Source organism: Ursus americanus, chromosome 9 (assembly GCF_024610735.1).
Source record: "Ursus americanus isolate L20-20 chromosome 9, mUrsAme1.1.p, whole genome shotgun sequence".
NCBI classification, from domain to species: Eukaryota; Metazoa; Chordata; class Mammalia; order Carnivora; family Ursidae; genus Ursus; species Ursus americanus.
Window position 1 is genome coordinate 72,963,739 of NC_142135.1, and position 27,097 is coordinate 72,990,835.

General features: G+C 36.5%; 1 protein-coding gene across 1 annotated transcript in view; it reads right to left on the reverse strand.

Annotated features, from left to right (window-relative positions):
- RP1 (RP1 axonemal microtubule associated) overlaps positions 1-27,097 on the reverse strand; it is a 296,245-nt gene that overhangs the window by 183,453 nt on the left and 85,695 nt on the right. Inside the window, exons 8-11 of the mRNA XM_087864419.1 lie at positions 16,980-17,055; positions 16,000-16,076; positions 15,877-15,908; positions 15,582-15,711 (exon numbers count right to left, since the gene is read on the reverse strand). Coding sequence (XP_087720545.1) covers positions 15,582-15,711; positions 15,877-15,908; positions 16,000-16,076; positions 16,980-17,055 — 315 coding nt within the window. The remainder of the gene's footprint in view (positions 1-15,581; positions 15,712-15,876; positions 15,909-15,999; positions 16,077-16,979; positions 17,056-27,097) is intronic.

The window sequence follows — 27,097 nt, forward strand, 5'->3', positions numbered from 1 at the left end:
CTGAACACCCACAAAATCAGCCTGAGATGTAAGAAGATACATCTGGATCTCTACAGATGAACACCTCCGGCTCTGGGTATTGAGGTATGAAGTGGGGAGCTGTGAATCTGTGCACAGATATAGGAAGATGAACAGAAGGGGGAGGGAGAAGCCACACTCAGGCAGCGGGAAGCAGTAGCCTCCTGCGCTGGGGAGCAGGCCAGACTCAGACAGGTAGCCGCCAGGAAACCAGACTAAAACCAGGAGCGGAAACCAGACTGAAAACGGGAGCTTGGGAGTGCATGTGACAAGTCTGAAAACCAGAGCTCTGGAGTGCACCTGGGAATCAGGGCAGCTGGCGGTTTTATAAGCACAAAGGGCAAAGAGGTGCTGGCCCTGGGAGTGAAGACTGGGAGAGCGGCTCTAGGGCACACAACCTGGGACTTGCGGATTTTTAGCAGCACCGACAGAAACAGAGTTAGAGTGGCCTGGAGAGCTCAGTGAAGAGCAGACTGCGATCTCTCTGTTCTGAGACAGAGGTTTGGATATGGTCACTGCTGCTCTGACCCTCTGAAGAGTCACAGAAAGCTGCCAGGGAAAGCCATGAGAGAACAAAAGTCCAGAAAAACCAGTTCTCACTGTGCCCATACCCTTCCCCTCAACAGGGCAAATCTACCCAAACAGTGTTCCTGAGTATCAGCACAGCAGGCCCCTCCTCCAGAAGGCAGGCTGAAAGAACAAGAAGCCCACGTCTCTAAGGTCCCTATAAAACAAGTGCATCTTGCATGGGTCCTAGTCAATACTTTGGGCTCTGTACATCCCTGCAACCACACCTCATCAAAATGACAAGGAGTAGGAACCCTCAACAAAGGAAAGAAACAGACTGTGGCCTCTGCCACAGAACTAATGGATATGGATATAACCAAATTGTCAGAAATGGATTTCAGACTAACAATGGTCAAGATGATGTGTAGGCTTCAAGAAAACATTAACAAAAATATAGAATCTCTAAGGGTGGAAATGAGAACAAATCTCATGGAAATTAAGAATGCTATGAATCAAATGCAGTCTAAACTGGATGCCCTCATGGCCAGGGTAAACGAGGCAGAAGAGCAAATTAGTGAGTTAGAGGATGATACGATAGAAAAGAAAGAAAGAGAAGAAACATGGCTTTAAAAACCCCAATTTCAAGAAAAAAGACTACAGGAGATTACTGATTCAATGAAACGTTCCAATGTCAGAATCATCGGCATCCCCAAGGGGGTGGAGAAAGAGAGAGGTCTAGAAGAGATATTTGAACAAATTGTAGCTGAGAACTTCCCTAATCTGCTGAAGGAAACAAGCATTTGTGTCCAAGAGGCAGAGAGGACCCCTCCCAAGATCAATGAGGACAGACTGACACCACATCACATAATAGTACAGTTCAAGAATCTTACATACAAGGAAACAATCTTGAAAGCAGCCAAGGTGAAGAGATTCCTCACATACAGAGGGAGGAACATCAGAATAACATCAGACCTGTCTACAGAGCCCTGGCAAGCCAGAAAAAGCTGGCAAGACATATATTCAGAGCACTAAGTGAGAAGAACATGCAGCAAGGATTCTTTATCCAGCAAGGCTGTCATTCAGAATGGATGAAGAGACACGGAGCTTCCAAGACTGGCAGAAACTGAAAGAATATGTGAACACTACACCAGCCCTACAAGAAATATTAAAGGGGGTTATAGGGGCACCTGGGTGGCACAGTCGTTAAATGTCTACCTTCGGCTCAGGGCGTGATCCCATGGTCCTGGATTGAGCCCCACGTCAGGCTCCTCCTCTAGGAGCCTGCTTCTTCCTCTCCCACTCCCCCTGCTTGTGTTCCCTCTCTCGCTGGCTGTCTCTCTCTCTGTCAAATAAATAAATAAAGTCTTTTAAAAAAAAGAATACAAAAATCTAAAATGCAGTTTTTACATGCTCACCTCAAGAAGGTGGAGCTGGAACAGAAGAATAGGACTAACCCACACACAAGAAGACAGTGGATTAAGATTAGAGCAGAGATCAATGAATTAGAAACCAAGAGCACAGTAGAGCAGAACAACAAAACTAGAAGCTGGTTCTTTGAAAGAATTAATAAGACCGATAAGCCACTGGCCAGAATTATTCAAAAGAATAGAGAAAGGACCCAAATTAATAAATTTAATAATTAATAAAAATAGAAACAGAAGGAAAACTACCAAACTCATTCTATGAGGCCAGCATTACCTTGATCCCAAAACCAGGCAAAGACCTCATCAAAAAGGAGAATTACAGACAAATATCCCTGATGAATATGGATGCCAAAATTCTCAACAAGATCCTAGCTAATAGGATCCAACAGTACATTAAAAGGATTATCCATCATGACCAAGTGGGATTCATCCCTGGGATGCAAGAGTGGTTCAACATTCGCAAATCAATCAGTGTGGTAGATCACATTAACTTAAAGAGAAGAGACAAGAACCATATGATCCTCTCAATTGATGCAGAAAAAGCATTTGACAAAATACAGCATCCTTTCCTGATTAAAACCCTTCAGAGTGTAGGGATGGAGGGTAATTTCCTCAATTTCATAAAAACCATCTAGGAAAAGCTCACAGTGAATATCATTCTCAATGGGGAAAAGCTGAGAGCCTTTCCCTTAAGATCAGGAACATGACAATGATGCCCACTCTCACCGTTATTGTTCAACATACTACTAGAAGTCCTAGCAACAGCAATCAGAAAACAAAAAAGAATAAAATGTATTCAAATTGGCAAAGAAGTCAAACTCTCTCTCTTTGCAGAAGACATGATACTTTATATGGAAAACCCAAAAGACTCCACCCCCAAATTACTAGAACTCATACAACAATTCAGTAATGTGGCAGGATACAAAATCAATGCTCAGAAATCAGTTACATTTCTATACACGAACAATGAGACTGAAGAAAGAGAAGTTAGGGAATCGATTCCATTTACGATAGCACCAAAAACCATAAGATATTTTGGAATCAACTTAACCGGACAGGTAAATGATCTATAATCTAGAAACTACAGAATAAGCTTTGGCATGCTTATTCCTCAAGTATGGCTCAGGTTTCCTCAATCACTATGTGTTTCATGCTAGGACACTGAAAATGACCTCCTGATTAAAGACATTGAAGAAGACACAAAAAGATGGAAAAATATTCCATGCTCATGGATTGGAAAAATAAATATAGTTAAAATGTCTATGCTACCCCAAGCAATGTACACTTTCCGTGTCATCCAATCAAAATACCAATGACATTTTTCAAAGAGCTGGAACAAACAAGCCTAAGATTTGTGTAGAACCAGAAAAGATCCCGAATCGCCAAGGAAATGTTGAAAAAGAAAAACAAAGCTGGGGGCATCACATTGCCTGATTTCAGGCTATACTACAAAGCTCTGATCACCAAGACAGCATGGTACTGCCACAAAAACAGACACATAGACCAATGGAACAGAATAGACAGCCCAGAAATGGAACTTTGGCTCTATGGTCAACTAATCTTTGACAAAGCAGGAAAAAACGTCCAGTGGAAAAAAGACAGTCTCTTCAATAAATGGTGCTGGGAAAATTGGGCAGCTACATGCAAAAGAATGAAACTTGACCACTCTCTCACACCATACACAAAGACAAACTCCAAATGGATGAAAGACCTCATTGTGAGACAGGAATCCATCAAAATCATAGAGAAGAACATAGGCTGTAACCTCTACGACATCGGCCACAGCAACTTCTTTAATGACACGTCTCCAAAGGCAAGGGAAACAAAAGAAAAAATGAACTTGTGGGACTTCATCAAGATAAAAAGTCTGCACAGCAAATGAAACATTCATCAAAACAAAGAGGCAACCCACAGAATGGGAGAAGATATTTGCAAATGAAACTATAGATAAAAGGCTGTTATCCAAGTTCTACAAAGAACTTCTCAAACTCAATACATGAGAAACAAATAATCAAATCAAAAAATGGGCAGGAGATATGAACAGACATTTTTCCAATGAAGACATACGAATGGCTAACAGACACATGAAAAAATGTTCAACATCACTAGTCATCAGGGAAATTCAAATCAAAACCACATTGAGATACCACCTTATACCAGTTAAAATGGCAAAAATTGACAAGGCAGGAAACAACAAATGTTGGAGAGAATGTGGAGAAAGGGGAACCCTCTTACACTGTTGGTGGGAATGCAAGTTGGTACAGCCACTTTGGAAAACAGTGTGGAGGTCCCTCAAAAAGTTAAAAATTGAGCTACCCTATGACCCAGCAATCGCACTACTGGGAATTTACCCCTAAGATACAGATGTAGTGAAGAGAAAGGCCATATGCACCCCAATGTTCATAGCAGCATTATCCACAATAGCTAAACTGTGGAAGGAGCCGAGATGTCCTTCAACAGATGAATGGATAAAGAAGCTGTGGTCCATATATACAATGGAATATTACTCAGCCATCAGAAAGAACGATTACACAACATTTGCAGCAACGTGGATGGGACTGGAGGAGATTATGCTTAGTGAAATAAGCCAAGCAGAGAAAGACAATTATCATATGGTTTCACTCATTTGTGGAACATGAGAAATAGCAGGGAGATTGGTAGGAGAAGGAGGGGAAAAATGAAGGGGGGGTAAACAGAAGGGGGAATGAACCATGAGACTATGGACTCTGGGAAACAATCTGAGGGTTTCAGAGGGGAGGGTGGTAGGGGGATGGGCTAGCCTGGTGATGGATATTAAGGAGGGCACATACTGAATGGAGCACTGGGTGTTAAACGCAAACAATGAATCATGGAACACTACATGAAAATGTAATTATGTACTGTATGGTGACTAACATAACATAATAAAAAATTTTTTAAAGAAATATTATTTTTTAAAAATATATTTATTCAAGCAACACAAATTAACTCTAAGTCTAATATGAAAAACTGTATCATGAATCCATAGATGCCAAAGAGAAATGTAATAACATTTAACATTCATTTTTAAATCATTTAAATAGGGTTCTTAGTAAAATTAGAAAATTTACTTTCCTATCACTCTAAAGGACAAGTACTTAAAAATCAATAATCACATCATATATAAGGGGGAACCTACTTTCTCTGTGATGACTCTCACACTCCCTTGTACCCCATACCATGGAATACAGTGCAACCCTTGGATTGGTGCTTTGAAAGGAGCTAGGTATTGCAGCTTAGGCCCTTTCTGTCCCCAAATGGGCCACCTACACAGAAGGTCCTTTCTGCTATGTTGTCACTTATAAGGGGCAGCCCCATAAGGGAGCCTGTAGTTGCTCAATACTGTCTATACTTGTGTAGGTAATCTTTTCTCATTTGGGGAGAGTTAGCAAGTCCTTTGAGCTCAGATATAGAGACAATATCCTCACTTGACTCCATCAGTAATAATGCTGAGATCTTGATTTCCATTTGTCTGTGTTTTGTATCTTATTTTGTAATTGCCTGTCTATACAGGAGGAGAAGAAAGTGGTATTATTTATCAACGCCTCTTCAAATACCCAATTCTTAATAAACAATAAAGACATTCCATTCATATTAATCACAAAATGAGAATGCCAATATTACCGTTATTTTATCTTCTTAAGGATGTTCTTGCCAGTGGAAAGGTGCTTGAAATCAAAACAATAGATTTGATTATTGGGAAGTAGTAAATTTATTATATCTGTAATACCTGAAAAAACTCTTTAATTAGAGTGAAGTGAAGTGGTAAGATTCAAAATAAATATGTATCTAGATCAGTGCCTGACAAATAGCAGTAATTAATTAAATACTGAATAAATAAAACATAAAAACTGTAGATTTCTATATTTTTCTGTATATGTTATTTGTAATGGAAAGGGGGCTTATTTGCAATAGCAACCAAAGCCTCATAATAACACTAAAAAGACAATGTAATACCTATGTAGAGAGAGAAAAAAATTTAAATATAGGTATGACGTTTTGAATGAATAAATATAGGACAAATTCCTAAAGGAAAAATCTGAGTACTATGAAGACATCAATTCTTTCCAAGTTAATATATAGATTTAATGTAATTTTAACAAATTTTCCTTCAGGATTTCTTTTGTAATGATTAAATAATTTAAAGTTAATTTAAAAGAAAAAACATAAATATCAGTTCTGATAAACATTTTGTGATATAGTTTGAGTATTAAAATCTCAAGTCACTGTCTGGAATTTCAAAGCTCCTCCCACTCTCAGCTCAAGTGCAGCTGCTAGAAGCTACTCGGAGGAGACAGGAACATTGTCGGCTTTCTCTCTTCTGGTTTCACTCTTTCACCTGCATTCACCAGGTGAAGTTAGTATGTGATTTATTGCTCATGTGAGTCACCATGGTGGCAGAACTGCAGGCCCTCCTCTGTTGTCATTGCCATTTCTCCTTCTAACAATGCAGGAATCAAAATAGTTGCTCTAGTATCTGTCACACTAGATTAGCATTCTTGTAACGCCATCAACGGCCCCCTGATATTGGGAGAATACTATAAAGGCAAGGTCTTTTTTGCACTGGGCAGCCATTTGGGGTGGCCAGATGGCACATGCTTGCATGTTCTATCTGTGCCTCCTCTAAAATCCCTGGAAACCCAGGAATCTATGACTCAGATTCAAGAAAAATTAGGGGCTCAAGTTAAACTCTGATCTTCTTATGGTCCTTTCTTATGATCTAGTGCTTCTAGATCTAGAGAAGCAGTCCCTAAGCAGCAGGCAGCCATTAAGTCAGCCAGCCATACTTCCATGAATTTAGTCAGTGAGGACACAGCAAGCCCAGCCAGATGTAAACAATTAGACCCAGCACAGCAGGCAGCAGAAACTGCAGGTTCATACTGTTTCCCCTGATCCCTGAGTCCCATCAGGGCAATGAAGAGTGGGGCTAGGTAAATGCTACTGTACACACTGTGACTTAGGATCACACCTGCAGAATTTCAAGTTTTAGAAAGCCCTAATCTTAATAGGGGCTGCTAGCAAACCTGTCCAATCTTTGCCCACAGAAAGATATTATCTTAAGTAGAAAACAAATGTTCTCTGAGGAAAGGAGAGAGACTTTACTATCCCTGAAGTTCTTCAGGAAAGGAGAAGTTCTTTATCTTGCAATATCTCTTTATACAGACATTCTTAAAGTGGCTGTAGATAGCTTTGCACAGGAGACCCAGATCATATAGAAATGTGAGAGATACAGGGAGAAACTGTCTCGTGACAAAATGTTCTCTGCATATACACACCTCCAAACTTCCAAATGCCAGATCTTCCATTTCAGTAGGGAAGAGCAAAAAGACAAAGTTCTAGGCAAGGTGCTAGAGCTCTATTGCCTAAAACTTACTCCAGTCCTAATTTCCTTTATATAAAGCTAGTTCAAGTCATGATAAAACTGTATATTCCTGGCAGGAAGGGCTCAGTTTGTCCCTTTACATCTTTCTGTTATACATGTTTGTTTGTAATAAGCTCCATTCAACCAGACTGGCAAGTGAAACAATGCCTTTGTGAGAATCGGACAGAGCTGTCCCTTTATCAAAACACTTCACTGCCTTTTTGTTAGAAACTGTTAAGTAAATATATAAATCCATAACAATTACAAGTGTGAATTATACCCATACTCTTGCGTAGTGGACAGGGGCTCATGATAGTTTTTTTTTTAAACCATAGTAAAATACTATAACATAAAATTCACCATTTTAACCATTTTAAAGTGTACAATTCAGTGGCATGTAGTGCATTCACAATGTTGTACAAGTAATCATCCCAAAAGAAACCTGCCAGCCATTAAGCAGTCAATCCCTCTTTGCCCCACCTCCAACAACTATTAATCTACTTTCTATCTCTATAAATTTGCCTATTCTAGATATTATATATTCTAGGTATCAGATATATTAGATAGTCTATAATATATTAGATATTCTAGATCATATAATATGTGATCTTTTGTATCTGGCTTCTTTCACTTAACACAATGTTTTCACAGTCCATATGATAGCATGAATCAGTACTTCATTACTTTTCATGGCTGAATAATATTCTCTTATATGGATGTATCACATTTGTTTATCCACTCATCAGCTGATGGACATTTGGGTTGTTTCCATCTTTTGGCTATTGTGAATAGTGCTATAAACATTCATATACACATTTTTATTCTCAGTTCTCAAAAAGTCCAATTGCTAGGTCACATGGTAATTCTATGTTTAACTTATTGATGAATTGCCAAATTGTTTTCCAAAGCAGTTGACCATTTTACATACCCACTGGCAATGTCTGAAGGTTCTGATATCTCCACATCCTCACAAGCACTTGTTATTTTCTGTTATTTGTGTATTTGTTTGGAATTATCGGATGAGAATTTTGTAATAACAATTACATAGTTTTTAATTTTTTATTCAAGTAAAATTAACATACAGTGTTATATTAATTTCAGGTGTACAATATAATGATTCAAAAATTCTATACATTTCTCAGTTCTCAAGATAAGTGTACTCTTGATCCCCTTTGTCTATTATACCATCTCCCCACCACCTCCCCTCTGGCAATCACCAGTTTGTTCTCTGTATTTAAGAGTTTATTTTTTGTGTCTCTTCGTTTGGTTCCTTAAATCCACATATGAGTGAAATCATATGATATGTGTCTTTTCTCTGACTGACTTATTTCACTTATACCCTCTAGGTCCACCCATATTGTTGCAAATGGCAAGATATTCTTTTTTATGGCTGAATAATATTCAGCGTGTGTGTGTGTGTGTGTGTGTGTGTGTGTGTGTGTGTATCACCTCTTCATTATCCGTTCATCTATGGATGAACACTTGGGTTACTTCCATGTCTTGGTTATTGTAAATAATGCTGCAATAAACATAGCAGAGCATATATCTTTTCAAATGAGTGTTTTCATTTTCTTTGGGTAAATAGTAGTGGAAATACTAGATTATACGGTAATTCTATTTATAATTTTTTAAGGAATCTTCATACTGTTTTCCACAGTGGCTGTCACAATTTGCATTCCCATCAACAGTGCGCAAGAGTTCCTTTTTCTCCACATCCTCACCAACAGTTGTTAGTTCTCGTGTTTTTTATTTTAGCCATCTGACAGGTGTAAAGTGATATCTTATCATGGTTTTAATTTGCATTTCTCTGATGATTAGTGATGTTGAGCATCTTTTCATGTGTGTGTTGGCCATCTGTATATCTTCTGTGGAAAAATGTCTATTCAGGTTCTTGCCTATTTTTAATCAAATTATTTATTTGGCTTTTGGCTTTGAAGTTGTAGAAGTTCTTTACATATTTTGGATATTACCCCCTTATCAAATATATCATTTGCAAATATCTTCTCCCATTCAGTAGGTTGCCTTTTTGTTTTGTTGATGATTTCTTTTGCTGTGCAAAAGCTTTTTATTTTGGTGTGGTCCCAACAGTTTAATTTTGCTTTTGTTTCCTTTGCCTGAGGAGACACATCTAAAAAAATGTTTCTATGACTGATGTCAAAGAAATTACTGCCTATATTTTCTTCTAGGAATTTTGCAGCTTCAAGTCTCATATTTAGGTTTATTTTCTGTTGTTTTCATTACAGCCATCCTAGTGGGTGTGAAGTACTATCTCATATACTGATTTGCATTTTTCTAATACTAAGACACTGAACATCTTTTCATGTATTTGTTGGCCATTCGTATATCTTCTTCGGATAAATGTCTATTCAGGTTCTTTTTGCTCATTTTTTAATTTGGTTGTTCATCTTATTGTTGAATTTTAAGAGCTTTTTATATACTCTGGATACTAGATCCTTATCAGACATAGGATTTGCAAGTATTTCCCCCATTTGGGGGGTTACCTTTCCATCTTGATAGTAACCTTTGATGCACAAGAGTTTTTAATGTGATGATATCCAACCTATGTTTTTCTTTGTTGCCTGCGCTTTTGATGTCATATCTAAAAAAACATTGACTATTCCAAGGATGTGCACATTTACACCTATGTTTTCTTCTAAGAGTTTTATAGCTTTAGATCTTACTTTGGTCCATTTGAGTTGAATTTTGTATACAGTATGAGGTAAGGGTCCAGCTCCATTCTTTTATATTTGGATATCCAGCTGTCCCAGCACCATTTATTGAACAGACTATTCACTTATACACTCCAGGTTCAGCCTTTCCCCAATTGAAGACCAGGGAAAAGAAACAGACTTTTCCAATTGAAGGTCTTGGCACCCTTGTCAAAAATCAGTTGACCATAGATATGCAGGTTTATTTCTATACTGCCAATTCTATTTGCATTGCATATAATTTTTCTGTATATTATTATGATTTGACATCTTAAAAAATTTTCCTGGCTGGGAGAGAGACTTGCTTCACCTTAAGCTAAATTCTTAGAGATAGTAAAAGACACAGACTACAGCATACCTTTAATATGCAAACTAACCAATCCAGAAACATACCTCCTCTTTCTGGCCCATGTACCCCAGGAGGCACTACTCCTTAATCATCCAAGAGCCAAGTACCAGGCAACTAGAGTTCATCTCTATAATCCAAAACTCACTATTATTCAGACCAATCATAAACTGTTTCCCCTGCCCTGCCTTGCCTTTCCTGTGGAAATCCTAGTAAAAGTTCCTGGCCTAAATGCTCTCTCCCTCCTATCTTCTGTCTCCTGATCTCCCTAGTGTTTTTCTATGTGATCCTGCATGACATATTATGCCTTCTGTCTTTAGGACCTGTGAGTATAATGAACTTTGTTTTTCTGAGCCTCTCCTGTATTTCCTTTTGTACCTGACTGACCATCTCATAAAAAACACAAAGTACTATTCCACTGATCTGTATGTCAATATTTATGCTAGTACCACACCATTTTGATTACTGTAGCTTTATAGTAATTTGTCAGATCAGGAAATGTGGGTACTCCAACCTTGTTCTTTTTTAATATTGTTTTGGCTGTTCAGGGTTCCTTGCAATTCCATATAAAATTTAGGATTAGTTTTTTCATTTCTGTAGAAAAGACATTTTGATAGGGATTGAATCAAATCTGTAGATCATTTTGGGAAGTACCATGATCTTAACAATATTAAGTCTTCCAATCCATAAACACAGGATGTCTTTCCACCTATTGAGGTCTTTAATTTCTTTCAAAAATGTTTTATAGTTTTCAGTGTAGAAAAATGGCACTGAATATACAGGACTACCCAGTGCACCAGTACAAAATGTAGAAATGAATCAGCAATGCAAGAAAGAAGATGAGGATTCAGATTAGAGATAGGACAGATGCTGCTCTTTCCATTCCTGTCCATCACTTAATGTGAAAAGAAGATGAAATCCATCATAGTGTCCAGAGTGAGAATATACAGAAGCATCTCTCGTACAGAACAGTGACTGAACTGGTATATTAGTGATCTATTGCTGTGTAAAATATTACTCCAAACCTTTTGCAGGTTAGAACAAATGTTTATTACCTTACAATTTCAGCAGGTCGAAAATTTGGGAGCAACTTATCTGGGTAACTCTGGGTCAAGATCTCCCATGAGATTACACTCAAGCTATTGGTTGGGGCTGTTGTCATCCAAAGGTTTCACTGGTGCTGGAGGATACTCTCATAAGATGGATCACTCACATGGCTGTTAGTAAGAGGCTTCTGTTCCTTTCCAAGTTAGCCTCTCCATAGGGCTGCTTGGATGTCCTTATGACATGGCAGTTGGCCTCCCCCCGGAGTGAGTGATCCAAGAAGAGTACCAGGAAAAATCTATAATGCCTTTTATTACCTAGTCTCAAAAGTCACACACAGTCACTTCTACCATATTCTATTTGTTAGAAGTCCCTTGATCCAGCCCAGTGTCATGTAATTTGTGGATATATTTAATTTTTTTTTGAATTGATGCATATTTCTTTTTTTAATGATTTTTTATTATAGTATGTTAGTCACCATACAGTACTTCCGCGGTTTCCGATATAAAGTTCGATGACTCATTAGTTGCGTATAACACCCAGTGCACCATGCAATACGTGCCCTCCTTACTACCCATCACCAGTTTATCCCATTCCCCCACCCCCCTCCCCTCTGAGGCCCTCAGTTTGTTTCTCATAGTCCATAGTCTCTCATGGATATATTTTAAAACCCCCACACTAAAGAATGTAGTCACCTCTTCCATATGCACCAGCCTTACATGTTACCAAATGAATACTTCAAAAACAAAACCCAAAAATCCATCTCAAAACCTGATAGAATAGTTCCTCCTTATCTACAGAGGAAACACTGCAAGACCTCCAGTAGATGTCTGAGCCCACAGATGGTACCAAACCCTATATATTTTTTTTCCTTTGCATAAATATCTATAATAAAGTTTATGAATTAAACACAGTAAGAGATTAATAACTAATAATAAACTAGAACAATTATAATAACATACTCTAATAAAAGTTGAGCATGGTCTCTCTCAAAATATCTTATTGTATTCTACTCGCCCTTCTTCTGGTGATGATATCAGATGATAAAATGCGTACATGATGAAATGAAGTGAGATGAATGACTTAGGCATTGTGATGTAGTGTTAGGCTACTACTGACCTTCTGAAAACATGTCAGAAGGATCATCTGCTTCCACAGCACAGTTGACTAGAAGTAACTGAAACTGTGGAAAGTGCAACCAGGGATAAGGGGAGACTACTGTACAACTATTGACCTAGATCCTTAGCGACAATACAGAAGACATATTAGAAACTTCCAGTGATATATCATATGTTTTTAAAATGCATGCTTAATCCTGTTAGAATATAAGTCAAATAAATCTGAATTTAGATTATGAATTTTTGTCTTGAAAAACTACTATAAAATGAGAAAACTATGGGAATCTATATTTTATAGTAAATCTTTTAAAATTTTGGAGGATGGGAAGTTGTGAAAATGACCCTGACATAAAGTAACTATCAAGGGTTAAAATTGAGTTGCTTTGGCTGTCTTTTCCTTCTTTTTAGTTCTAAGATCCTACACTAAAGCCTGGAAGATTTGTTTATGATTGTCATTATCAATGTTAGCATAGTATTGGTTTTAATACCTAAGAGCTTATCATCTTAAAATGAAGCTCCCTGTGATATTTCAAAGATCTTCTCATGCTGTATGGTGCTTTTAGGTCCAGTATTGCCAATAAATGGTTCAGTAGCTCTCAGAGAAATGAGCATTCTAACTCTCTACATATGGAAATAGCTAAATTTACAACCAGCTTGATAACTAAATAGAAGTATTGTCTCATGGTGATAAAAACAACATTGTTTTGTAGAGTGAAAATTACAAGCAAACAGATCTCAGAGACATGTTCTTAAAATATTTTCCTGAAAAGATGTCTGTGGGTCAGCATTGTTCACCACAACACTTTTCAGGCATGTGAAAACTGATTCAGGAGTGTGAATTTATGGGGCACTGAGCATAACATCAGGAAATAATCCTGCAAGTAATTATCACACATAAAAGACCTCCTGTTGCAAAAATGTCAATTAAGCCAAGGAAAATTACTCATACTATCCTGCACCTCCCTTTTAATGACTGCTCATTCTATTTTATATATTAAAGGACTAGCATATTAAGATGCTAGAAATGCTTATGGATAAAAAGTTTCTCTTTTGATATCTACCAGTGAGTTTGATCTGCACAGGAACTCATATATTTGGCTATAGGGCAAGAACTCAGTTGGGGTTTTCAGAGCATCAGTTCTTTCCCTGGAAGCCGCAGTATGGCTGTCTGGGCTTCTTCACAGCATGAGGGTGGGCCTCCAAGAAGGATTAATCCAAGAGACAATGGTAGAAGATACAGATTTTAGAAGTTATAGTGTTGATTCATCTGCATTCTGTTAGTCAAAACGTGTGGAAAGGGTTGACCCAGCAAGGAGTAAGGAAATGAATTCCACTTGTTGATGTAGGAGTGGCAATTTCCCTTTACAAACTAGCTTGTGATGGGTTTTAGAAGACAACATTTGTCTCCCTACATTTGTCATTTTCCTGCATAGTCCAGCCCTCTGAGTAAATGCACTTACAAAATTTTTGTATAAGAAAACAGTCCATCATAATAAAGCAGAGAGATCTCTCCCTACCACCTCCCTCCTTCCCTTTTTTCCTTTCTTTCTTTTTCTCTCTCCCTCCATCTCTCTCTTTTTTTCTCCCTCCTCTCTCTCTCTCTCGTCTCCCCCCACTCCTGCAGGGGAATAAAGGTAAAGGCTTTTCTTTCCCTTCCCTGGAGAAGATTTGCTTATATTCCAGAATAAAGATAAGTGCTCTCTGTTTCTTCTCTGTATCTGAAAGGAAGGATGGGCTACCATATATAAAATCAGAGTTTCCTAATTTGGATATTTCTCCCTTTAATGCACCCATCCACATATGCAGGTACTATCAGGCCCTCACCTCAGGATATTGTAGGATTGGGACTTGAGGAACCAAGCAAGATATTGCTCTGGCTGCTGCATTTGCTGTGGGAAATGAATGGTCTTGGTCTTTGACTGTGCTCTCATGTTTTTTAAAAATAGGGTAAAACTTAGATCCTTCACAGTTTCTGATTATAAATAGGAGATATATTTCTGACCACATTTGGAAATACAACCCACTATACTCAATGAGGAAAAAGAGCACCAGCCCGAGGCAATAGAATATATAGGACCATTTTGACTAATCTAAGTAGGTAAATCATCCCAAATGGGAACCAACAGGTAAAGAAAATGTCTAAGGAATAGATTAATTTTGGAAAGAGAAGCTACTAGGAAATATTCTTAGACTCCTACATGTTTTCGTAGAGGAGAAAAATAGATTATTCCTTGGGATCTCTAACATAAGGTAGAGGAGGTTACATTTTGAGGAAATGCTATAGGTTAATTATCTCCAGCACATCTTAGAGGCTATTTGAACAACAGTTTCTAACAAAGTACAGCAAAGTTATATTCGCAGATGCAGCTGGTAAATTTTGTTTAAATACTAAATTTTCAAAAAGAGAGGTTTGGGTTTATAATAAAAAATCTACCATTGTCAGTTTACCCCTTCTTCATTAATTCTTATAGTCATGGCTTCACTAAACATCAAATCTAGTTTTTTCTTTGCCTAGTTTTTCCTCTATACCTTTATTATGACACTAGCTACAAAAAAAATTTAAAAAAAACATTATTGGAATTGTATGTGTTTGTCCTCTTCATTAAGTTGTGACCCTCTGGAATTCAGAATAATGTCTTAGTTATTTTTGTGGCCTCAAATTATTTAACACAGTGTTTTAAACAAATATTTAGTAGAACCAACTTAATTCCTTAAATGGCCATACCATTCAAGACCTACAATTGCTGATTTTTATTAACAATGTTAATTGCCTACAATTTATTCTTCAATAAAGAGCAAATGTAAGGTTTTTCATGGTGTACTGTTTTGCATAATGACATTGTTGGCCCATATTTAAAGCCTGTCATCTATTGATTATTTGTATTAATGCAGATAGTGAATTATTTAAATGACTTAATACTGGTGTAAAACCATGTGAAAAGAAGAAAAAAACTGCAAATTAAAGAAGGTCTAGATATGACTTCCTCCAGTTCCCAAAACTGCCACAGCACCACTTGCTTTACCAAATGATTTTACCGTATTTGTCTGTCTTCTCTCCAACTGCATCAACTGTGCCATCTGGATGCAGACGGACAAACCCTCCAGTGAGCCTGTTGTAGAACTGAAGAGTATTTCCTTTCATAAACTTCCATCTTTCTGCAGCCCACTAAATATAAAAACAAAACAAAACCAAAAACAACAACATAAGACAAAGAAATTACTAAGAAACACTGCTTACTAAACATTATATACTGTTTTTGTTTTAACACATCAAATAGTTATTTGGACACCATTTGTACCAAACAATTCAAGACGAAAAGTAAAATCTTACTGTTTCTTTTCTATTAAGTTCTAGCTTCTGCCCTGAGGGTATAAAAGAAAGAGAAAATCATTAATTTCAGCAGAATCATACTTTATCGTCATAAAAGAGAATTTTCCAATATACGACACTCACTTGCAAAGATGATACTATTATCCGTGGCATACAGTTCTCTGGCAATCCTACCATCATCTTCCCCTTGATCCAACCATCTGTGGAAAGAAAAGTGTATCAAGAATATTGTGGCTTTATATTTACACCAACCACTGGCAATTATGAAGCCAACTCAGGAATAATGGCTAACAGGAACTAAAAAAGTAATAGGTATCTTGTTGGTAAGAGCAGAGCAGAAAACGGAAAAGGAAATGCTTGAAATGACCATGAGATAGGTACGAGGTACAAGGCAGGATGGAGAAGCTGCTATCAGGTTCAGGGTGAAACATGCCTTTCCCTAATCCACAGGTAGATTAGTCAGTTAGCCTGCCCAGGTCATAGATCTTACATCCACCGGACCAGTTATGTTATCCTGTCTTTCTAGCCATTAACCACAGTTCGAACTATAGTCAGTTATTTCATAAATGGCTATTATTGGTCCCATGGGGAAAGAGACAGGCAAGTAATGAAAGAAAGAGCAAATCTATCACCACTATTGGAAGAATAACCCAAAACTCAATGCCTAGTGACACTGGCTCAGCAATGTCTTCATCATATAAAAAGCCACATGCAACATTTATTTTGTACATGTATTATATTTGATCTTAATTTGGGACCACAGGGAATCAGTTTTCTTGCCAGAGAATTTCTTTCTCATTAATGATATATAAAATCATATTTTTTAAATCTTTCTTGGTAAATTAAGGTAGATTTTTAAATATGACTAAATCTACTTTAATTTACCAGGAAATATTTAAACTTACATCATCAAGAATGATGATAAACATAATGTATAACTTTCTAAATAGAATCAGAATCCCCCAAAGTTAATCTTCAAAAAAGTTACCCAACAAAGTATTAGTGACTAGGAATAATTGAATAAGCTATCCGTTTCTCCAAAATACAATAACTTGGAACTAATATGAAATGAATTTTTTCAATGTAAAAGCACATCTACAAACCTGTGACAGAAGAAGGTATATTCATGATTAGTTATGGGATCCTTGATTATAACATCATCAAGAAACCAGCCATTTCCTAAACACAAATTAAAGAAAGAATAATGTGGTGTGAATATGTATGGTCCAGGTATTACTTGAAGTTTTGAAGAGGTCCTAGCTTCCAAATATACATAAAAGCTTTGTACACCATAAAGGTTTAATACTTCAAATAAAGCAGAATATGAGAACTAAGCTATAAGAAGCATTTAAAAATAATTCTTATACATGTACCAAAAGCACAACATATTTTAAGGCTTCATGTTTTACGATATCTACTTCAATATGATTTTCCAAGTACCTGAAAACAGAACAATTCTGCAATTTCTCTTGATTTCATAAACTGCATTTATATTCCTGGACCTAACATCTTCCAAAAAATTATATCTATTGAGTTAGCAATACTCCTATTTCTAAAACATATACATAAAATTAATTAAAGTTCAAATTTGAAGCAAGTATATATTTTGATGAACATTCAGAAACTCTGTTGAAGCACACAGACTGAGCTAGTATACATGAAGATAGTACTCTTTTAAATATTTGATTTCATATTAATTTTCAAACTGGATTTGGTTAAAATATAATTTAATTTTATTTATAGATAAAATGGAATACTTTAACCAGACATAGTAGTTTCATCTATACAAAGAGCTAGCACAAAATCTATACTCTTCTAACTAAAAATCCTTGAGTTTATGAGTTAATACTTACCAGCTATAGGATGAAACTCTAACAAAACATACAAGGGCCTTCACTGCTTGGCCTCTGCTTACTTTTTTTTTAAGATTTTTATTTATTTATTTGAGATAGAGAGTAAGAGAGAGAGCATGAGTGGGGGGCAGAGGGAGATGGAGAAGCAGGCTCCCCACTGAGCAAGGAGCCCAACGTGGGGCTTGATCCCAGGACCCTGGGATCATGACCTGAGCCTAAGGCAGACACTTAACCAACTGAGCCACCCAGGTGCCCCATTCTGCTTACTTTTTAATTTTAACCCTTATTACATACTCCCATTATGGAACCATACCAAACTCCTCATAGTTCCCTACATCAGTGATCCTCCAGCTTTAGCATGCATCAGAACTACCAAGAGAGACTATAAAAACACAGATTGCTGGGCGCCACATAGAGTTTCTGATGTAATAGGCCTGGGATAAGCAATCTAAGGTGACTAACTGTCCCAATTCGCCCTGGAGAAAGGGATTTCCCAGGATGCAGGATTTTCAGTGCTAAAACCAGGACATCCCCAGGCAAACCAGAATGATTGGTCATTCTATCAAAGAAACCAAGAATGGAATTTTAATGAGATCCCAGACAGTGCTGATGATCCAGGAACCATACTTTGAAATTCAGGAACAACACTTTGAAAACCACTGCCATAGATAATTAATATTCATAATTTACATATGCTGTTCCTTTATATTTGCCATTCCCCATGCCTAAAATGTCATCCCCAAAATGCTTTATTTCATTTTTAAATTTTACCAAAAAAAAAAATTCTTGTCTCCTTCAAGGAAAATTAAAATGTTACCAGAATTCTGAAATGGGTTTTAAGAGCTGCAAATCTGTAAAGAAAACTCTTGGAGATGATAAGGAATTGATTTGATTTATTTATCCATTTCACAGAGAGAGAGCATGAATGGGAGGGGTGGAGGGAGAGGGAGAGAGAATCTCAAGCTGACTCCTCACTGTGCACAGAGCCTGATGCAGGGCTCGATACCACAACCGTGAGATCAGGACCTGAGCTGAAACTAAGAGTCGGATGCTCAACCAACTGAGCCACCCAGGCGCCCCAAGGAATTGATTTTTAAAATGCTTTATAAGTTAATAGATTTAATTAGTAATGAGTTTAAAAGTACCTTATAAAAACATATTATCTACAAGAACAGTCAAGGGGAGCCAAGATCAGCCAAAAGACAATGTAAACAAGAAATAGATATCACTGCAATTCGCTGAAATTTAGGGGTTGTTTTCTACACACCATAAACTAACCTTGTGGGTTAACTAAAATTTTACAAAATTTGATAAGAAAAAAAGGTTAAATTTTAAATATTATATTTCTTTGTATAATAGTAAATATTTACTTTTTGGCCATTTTTTCCAAGTTCTTTATATGATAAGTGATTTTTTAATATATCCTAGACATTTTGGATATAATATTGTGAGACTCTGAGTCCCATTTAATCTTCTTATTAGCAGGCAGTCCGCTCTGTTGATGTATAGCATAAGTTGTGTGTGGGTCTATACATTCAACTCCTGACACCACCCAGGCAGAAATGGGGCATTGACTCACTGCAGACAACTGGATAGAAGTTCACCTCCTTCTTCTGCCCACTGATACCTTCCCACAAAAATAAGTCAGGCATTTACAGCACCTTACTACCTCTATGGAGAGTAATACCCTGGTGTGACCCTCTGCTTCCATAGGGAGGGGAAGGATGGATGGGCCTGAGTCACATCCTTTGCTGTTGTGGGGTAAGGACAGAAGCTCAGCTACACAGTGGGCCCCACAGAAAGGAGGGGGAGTCTGAAGAGTACCAGCGAGTCCCAATTCCACCACCTCATTCTGCCTTGTTGGTGTTGGATAGGAGGAGAAGCTCAGGTCACTCACTGGGCTTCACTGATGACTAGGGCACAGAGAAAGTAGAATGTCAATGACTCCATATTGTCCTACCTCATTACACCTCATTATGCTGGGTAGGGGTGGACTCTCAGCCCCCACCAGAACTCACTGACACCAGTGATGGGAGATAGTGGAGTGCTGACTAGCCCCAGTTCGCAGTGCTTTCTCCTATTTGCAAATGGCATCACTATCTATGGATAAAATTCCAAAAATCTACTACTACTACTACTACTACTACTACTACTAATAATAATAATAATAATAATAATAAATTCCAGAACTAAAATGTGAGTTGAATAAGGTCTTCAATATAAGACAAATCACCACACAAAATAGATCACATTTCTATATATTAGCAATGAACATGTGGAAATTGAAATTTAGACCATAATACCACTTAAAATCACTCTAGAGATTATTTAGATACAAACTTAACAAAACATGTCCAGAATCTGTATGCTGAAAATTAAAAAATGCTGAGGAAAGAAATCAAAGAATACGTAAACAAATGAAGAGACATACCCATACTACATTCATGGATTGCAGTCCCAACATAGTAAAAGTATCAATTCTCGCCAAATTAATCTCTAGGTTTGATACAGTTCCCATCAAAATCTCAGCAAGTTTTATTGTAGATATGGATAAGCTTTTCTAAAATTTATATAGAAAAGGACAAGCCTTAAAACAGCTAAGAGTTTTAAAAATACTCAAATCAGAGGAATCAGTGTACCTGATATTAAGGCCTAGTAAATGGCTCTCAAGATACTGTGGTATTGGCAGGACAGACACAAAAATGGAACAGAATAGAGAATCCAGAAATAATCCCACATCAATATGCTCAACTACTTTATGATAAAGGTATAAAAACAATTCAGTGGAGGCAGGCTAGGCTTTTCAAAAATTGGTGTTGGAGTAATTAGACATTCATAGGTAAAAGTAAATTAACTTCAACCTACATCTCACACTTTATCTAAAATCTCAAAATAATTCATAGAATTAAATGTGAATGTGAAACTATAAAACTTTTAGAAAAAATAAGAAATAAAGTTTGTGATCTAGGATTAGGCAAAGTTCTTCAACTTAACCCCAAAACTACAATCCATAAAAAAGAAAAATGAATAAACTGAATCTCATCAAGACTAAAAATTCATTCTGCAAATGACCTTAGTAAGAGGGTGGAATGACAAGGTACAAACTAAGAGAAAATATTTGCAAACAATATACCCAACAAAGGACTAGTATCTACAATATCTAAGAAAACTCTTAAATTTTAACACTAAAAAAATCCATTACAAAAGAGGCAAAGAACATTAAGACAATTTCACCAAAGCACATAAAAATATGTTCATCATTATTTTCATAAAAATACAGATTGAAATAAAAATGATAAATCACTACACACCCATCAGAATGGCAAAAAGAAAAAAAGCAGCAAAACACCAAATACAGACAAGGATGCTGAGAAAATTGATCACACCTATATTGCTGGTGTGAATACAGAATGGTATTCACACTGTGGAAAAGTCCAGCAATTTCTTATGAAACTAAACATACAATTCCATAAGACCCAATCAATTGCATTCTTGGGCACTGATCACAGAGAAATGAAAACTTATGTTCACATAAAAATCTGTACACATATGTACATGGCAGTTTCATTCATCATAATCCAAAACTGGAAACAATCCAGATGTTCTTCAATGGGTGAATGGTTAAACAAACTGAGGGAAATCCATTCCATGGAATACTAGTCAAGAATAAAAAGAAACAAACTGCTGACACATACAGCTTGAATCAATCACTAGGAAATACAGAGTAAAAAAGCCAATCCCAACTGAGTGTATAATGTATGACTTCATTGATATAACACTGAAATGAGAATTGAAATGAGGACTTCTAGGTATGTAGTACAGATTAGTGGTTGCTAGGGGTTAAGAATTGGGAATTTGAGGAAGAAATAGAGGAAGAGAAGTAGATGTGGCTATAAAAAGGAGACATGACAAATCATTGTAGCAATGGTAATCTTCTCTGTCTTGACTGTGTAAATATCAATATTCTGATAATGATGTTGTACTATACCTTTGCAAGATGTTACCATTGGGGGGAACTGGGTAAAAGATATAGAGAATCTCTCTGAGTTATTTTGTATAACTGCATGCCATTCTATAATTACCTGAAAATAAAAAGGTTAACCACAATGACATATCACCTTACACCAGTCAGAATGGCTAAAATCAAAATGACAAGAAATAACAAGTGTCAGAGAGGATGTGGAGAAAAGAGAACCCTTGTGCACTGTTGGCAGGGATGTAAATTTGTGTAGCCACTGTGGAAAATAGTAAGGAGGTTTATCAAAAAATTAAAAATAGAAATACCATATGATCCAGTAATTCCCCTTTTGGGTATTTACCCAGAGAAAATGAAAACACTAATTCTAAAAGATATATGCATGCCTATGTTTATTATAGCATTATTTACAATAGCCAAGATATAGAAGCAACCTAAGTACACACCAACAGACAAATGGATAAGGAAGATGCGGTATGGTATGTGTAAACACACACACACACACACACACGCACACACACACACACACGAATATTACACTGCCATAAAAAAGGATGAGATTGTGCCATTTGAGACAACATGGATAGACCTAGAGGGTATTATGCTAACTGAAATAAGTCAGACTGAGAAAAACAAATAAAATATGATTTCACTCATAAGTGAAATTAAAAAAATGAGTAAACAAACAGAAAGCAAAATCAGACCTATATGTACAGAGAACAAACTGGTGGTTTCCAGAGGGAGGGGAGAAGGGGTTTAGGCAAAATGGGTAAAGAGAAGAAGGAGGTAGGGGCGCCTGGGTGGCACAGCGGTTAAGCGTCTGCCTTCGGCTCAGGGCGTGATCCCGGCGTTATGGGATCGAGCCCCACATCAGGCTCCTCCGCTATGAGCCTGCTTCTTCCCCTCCCACTCCCCCTGCTTCTGTTCCCTCTCTCACTGGCTGTCTCCATCTCTGTCGAATAAATAAAAATTAAAAAAAAAATAAAAAAAAGAGAAGAAGGAGGTACAGGTTTCCAGTTATGAAATGAATACATCACAGGAATAAAGGGCACAGCATAAGGTATACAGTCAATAATATTATAATAGCAATGTAATGGGACAGATGGTAGCTACACTTCTGGTGAACATAGCATAATGCTTAAACTTGTCAAATCACTATGTTGTTACACCTGAAATTAATGTAACATTTTGTGTCAACTATATTCAAAAAGTTTAATTAAAAATATAGCTTATAGTTAAATTTTTTACTTTTTAGTTCTGAATAATAAAAATTTTTTTGGGGTCATTTTGAATTGCTTTTTTAATATCCATTGATTATTTTGTCTATTAAATACACTTAAAATCTACTTCAGGCCTTATTCTGTCACTTATTTATCTGTCTGCCTATTATTGTGACATTCACTAAACTATGTTTTACAATTGTCATCTTTAATGCATTTTCATGTGAGTCTTCCTTGCTAATCTTTTCCTAAATGCTAGTCTATTATATACTTTTAACTGTTCCAGGTTAGTAACATTATAATTTTAACAGATTTATTGAGAAATAATTTACGTACATAAAGTTCACCTGTTTAAATGGATTCAGTGGTTTGTAATATATCTATATTTGTGCAACCATCATCATAACTCAAAATCAGTACAATTTCATCATCCCCAAAAGAAACTTTGTACTTATTCACTGTCACTGCCAACCATCACCCCCTACTCTCTCCTAGACTTAGGCAACCACTAATCTACTTTCTCATTTTGATATATTTGCCTATTGTGCAGATTTCACACAAATGGAATCATATAACATGTGGTCTTTAGTGACTAGCTTAATCAGCAAGGGATAGAAAAAGGAAGTCAGCTGTCTCAGGACTTACTTTAAGTCAATTATCCTACCCTGTATTTCAGATTTTATACTCTAAGCCTATGATAACTCGATCAAAATTAGGTATATCTGTGTTATTATCTCCTCCTTTCCCCAACTCTTTTATTTCCTCACTTGTGATGCTCCACTTGATTTTGGAGTAAACAATAATCTTTCTGTAAGAAACATTACAGCAAATTATCTCCATTGTAGTCTGAGATCTTACGTAAAATGAATCTCACTGCAGATTGTTTTTGCCTAACCAAATGGACAGACCTGGTGCACTTTGGTTCATCAAAATTCTAACATCCCTTTACTGCCAATGCACCACAGACAGACAGCTAGGACCTGAACTAAATATGCCGACACACAAAACCTTCACCTCTCTCACCAAAAAAACCCAAAAACAAACAAACAAAACAAAAACACCCAAAGCACAATGCTGTTGGAGTACAACCACCGAAAAATGGATTACACAGCTAGCTGAGATCATTGGTAAAAAATTTGTTAAGGAATAAAATAGATTAACCTAATATGAAACAGGCACAGGACCTATAACTTAAACTTTCTTGCCTAGAACCTCCTGTTTCAGTATGGATTTCAGACAAGGCCAGTCTAGTAAGTCAGATGTGCATGTGCTTTTTATTGTTGGTGCTAATTATTACCTATATTATAAATATTATATACATATTTTTGCTGCCACTCTAAGATCTTTTATACCTTATATTTCCTATATAAGAAAACCAGATTCAAGTTATTGTATATTGATTTAATTTCTACTCACTCTATAAATTATATTTCTTTTATTTTTTTAATTGATACTCCTTGCATTTTAACAGACATTCTGTCACCTGTAAGCAATAATTCTGTCTTCTCCTTTCCAAAATTATAATTGTTTTAGGAAACATAAGGCTTTCCAAAGAATGACTATATTCATAATGAGGAAATCCTTATTATATATCAAACTTGAATGAATTTCATTATTAAGTGGTTGTTTTGAGTTACATTATTTTAAAATATTTTTTCTGTTCCAAATTTTCTAAGAACTTTTAATAATAGTATTATTGGACTGTTAACAATTTTTCTACTTCAACCTTCTGAGGTGATGTATTTTATTAACAGATTTTCTAATACTGAACTACCCTTCAATTTCTTGGTATGAACTCTACTTAGTTGTTTTGTATTATTCCTTTATTATACTTCTTTTTTTCATATTTATTTGTTTGTTTGTTTGTTTGTTTATTTATTTTTAAAAGTCCCATGATTCATTACTTGCATATAACACCCAGTGCACCATGCAATACGTGCCCTCCTTACTACCCATCAGCAGCCTATCCCATTCCCCCACCACCCTCCCCTCTGAAGCCCTCAGTTTGTTTCCTAGAGTCCGTAGTCTCTCATGGTTCATTCCCCCTTCTGTTTACCGCCCCCCCCCCACTTTCTTCTTCCCTTTCTTCTCCTACCAATCTTCCTACTTTTTTATCATACTTCTTGATTCATTTTGTACACATTTAACTTAGGATATCTGGGCATGCATTTATCAGTAAGCCTAATCTACAACTGTTCTTCTGGGCAATACAAACACAATACAAACACATGTGGGACACATGACATTGTACACCTGTGAAAATCCTCAGGATTGTCAATTTTATTAGAATATTTGGAGGAAAGGGAAATGAGAAATTTAACTGTCAAATTAAAATATTGTCTTAGTCTGCTTGGACTGCTATAACAAAATACCACAAACTGGCTAGCTTATAAATAACAGAAATTCATCTCTCAGTTCAGGAGGCTGAGTAGTCCAAGATAAAGGAACTAGCATAGCCACCTGGTGAGGACTCTTTTCATGGTTTATAGCCCGCACCTTCTCACTGTATCCTCACAAGGAGAAAGGCACTAGGGTTCTCTCTCTGAACCACTTTTATAAGAGCATTCCTCAAGGCTCCACCTCCCACGGGCCCCAACTACTAAGATTTCAATGTACTAATTTAGGGGGGCCACAAACATTCAGACCATAGCAAATACTTCTAAACAAATGTGGAAAAATTATCAAATAAAAATAGTTGCTTGAATTTTCATTATAAAACATGAATATGCAAACAAAAAGATAACTCCTTTAGAATTGGTCCTCTGAGGTCTGTAGGCATTCTTATTCATACTGGAAACATAATACAGAACAATGTAAGCACTAAATCATAGTTCTATATTTTGTACATTTTCAAGTTTCGGTATCATTAAGTCCTTTTAGAAGTTTCCAATTCCATAGTCTGGAACATTTTATATGGCACTGAAAATGCCTGCTTCGTGGACACTGATAAATCCAAATAGAAACAGAGGTTTGGGAAAGAGATTAGCCTTCTAAAAATGTTTAATATTATTGATTACTGTTATTTTCTACTTTTTTTAAATCAATATTGGGTCAAATTTATCTTCTTGGGTCATTCATAATTTCTTAGGCTAAATTTCTTCAGTCAATTTGTCTTAAATATCAACCAGTTCATGCAGAGCTTTAGATTTATTTATCCAAAACTGTATATAATAGCCTCAAAACTTTTATCTGATGTTTTTGTATTATATTCACTATATCTTATTTCAGCATTTATTTTCTTCTTTTATTGGACTTTTCAGTGTTGGTTTACAGTGTGAGAGTTTGTACTTTTTTCCCTTAGGAATCCATTCATATAAGTGACATCAATTCTGTTTTTCTATTTTCAGTCTTTGATTTCCGTTTTTGTCTTCATTATTTTCTTTCTCCCATTTTCCCCAAATTTTTCTTTATTTTTTACATAACTTGTTTTTCCAACTTTATTGAGTTATAATTGACATAAAATAATGTATAAATTTAAGGTATACAACTTATTGATTTGAAAATTGTATATATTGCTACATAATTACCAAAATAAGGTTGGTTAACACATCCTTCACACCACATAATTACATTCTTTGGGGGCGCCTGGGCGGTTCCATCATTAAGTGTATGCCTTCAGCTCAGGGCGTGATCCCAGGGTCCTGGGATCAAGCCCTGCATCAGGCTCCCTGCTCTGCTGGGAGCCTGCTTCTTCCTCTCCCACTCCCCCTGCTTGTGTTCCCCTCTCGCTGGCTCTCTCTCTCTCTCTCTGTCAAATAAATAAATACAATCTTTTTTTCAGCATAATGTCCTCAAACTTCACTCATATTGTCACAAATGGCAGGATTTTCTTCTTTTTTAGAGCAGAATAATGTTCATTCTATATATAGACCACAATTCTTTACCTATTAATCTGCTGATGGACACACAGGTGGTTTCCATGTATTGGCTACTGTGAACAATGCTGCAATGAAGATGCAAGTGCATCTATGTTTATGAGATAGTGAATTCATTTCCTTTGAATATATGCACAGAAGTGGGATTGCTGGATCATATGGTAGTTCTATTTTCATTTTGTGAGGAACTTCTATACTGCTTTCCACAGTACCTGTACCAATTTACATTCTCACAACAGTGCATAAAGGTTCCCTATCCATCCCTTCCTGCATTTGTTATCTCTTGCCTTTTTGATG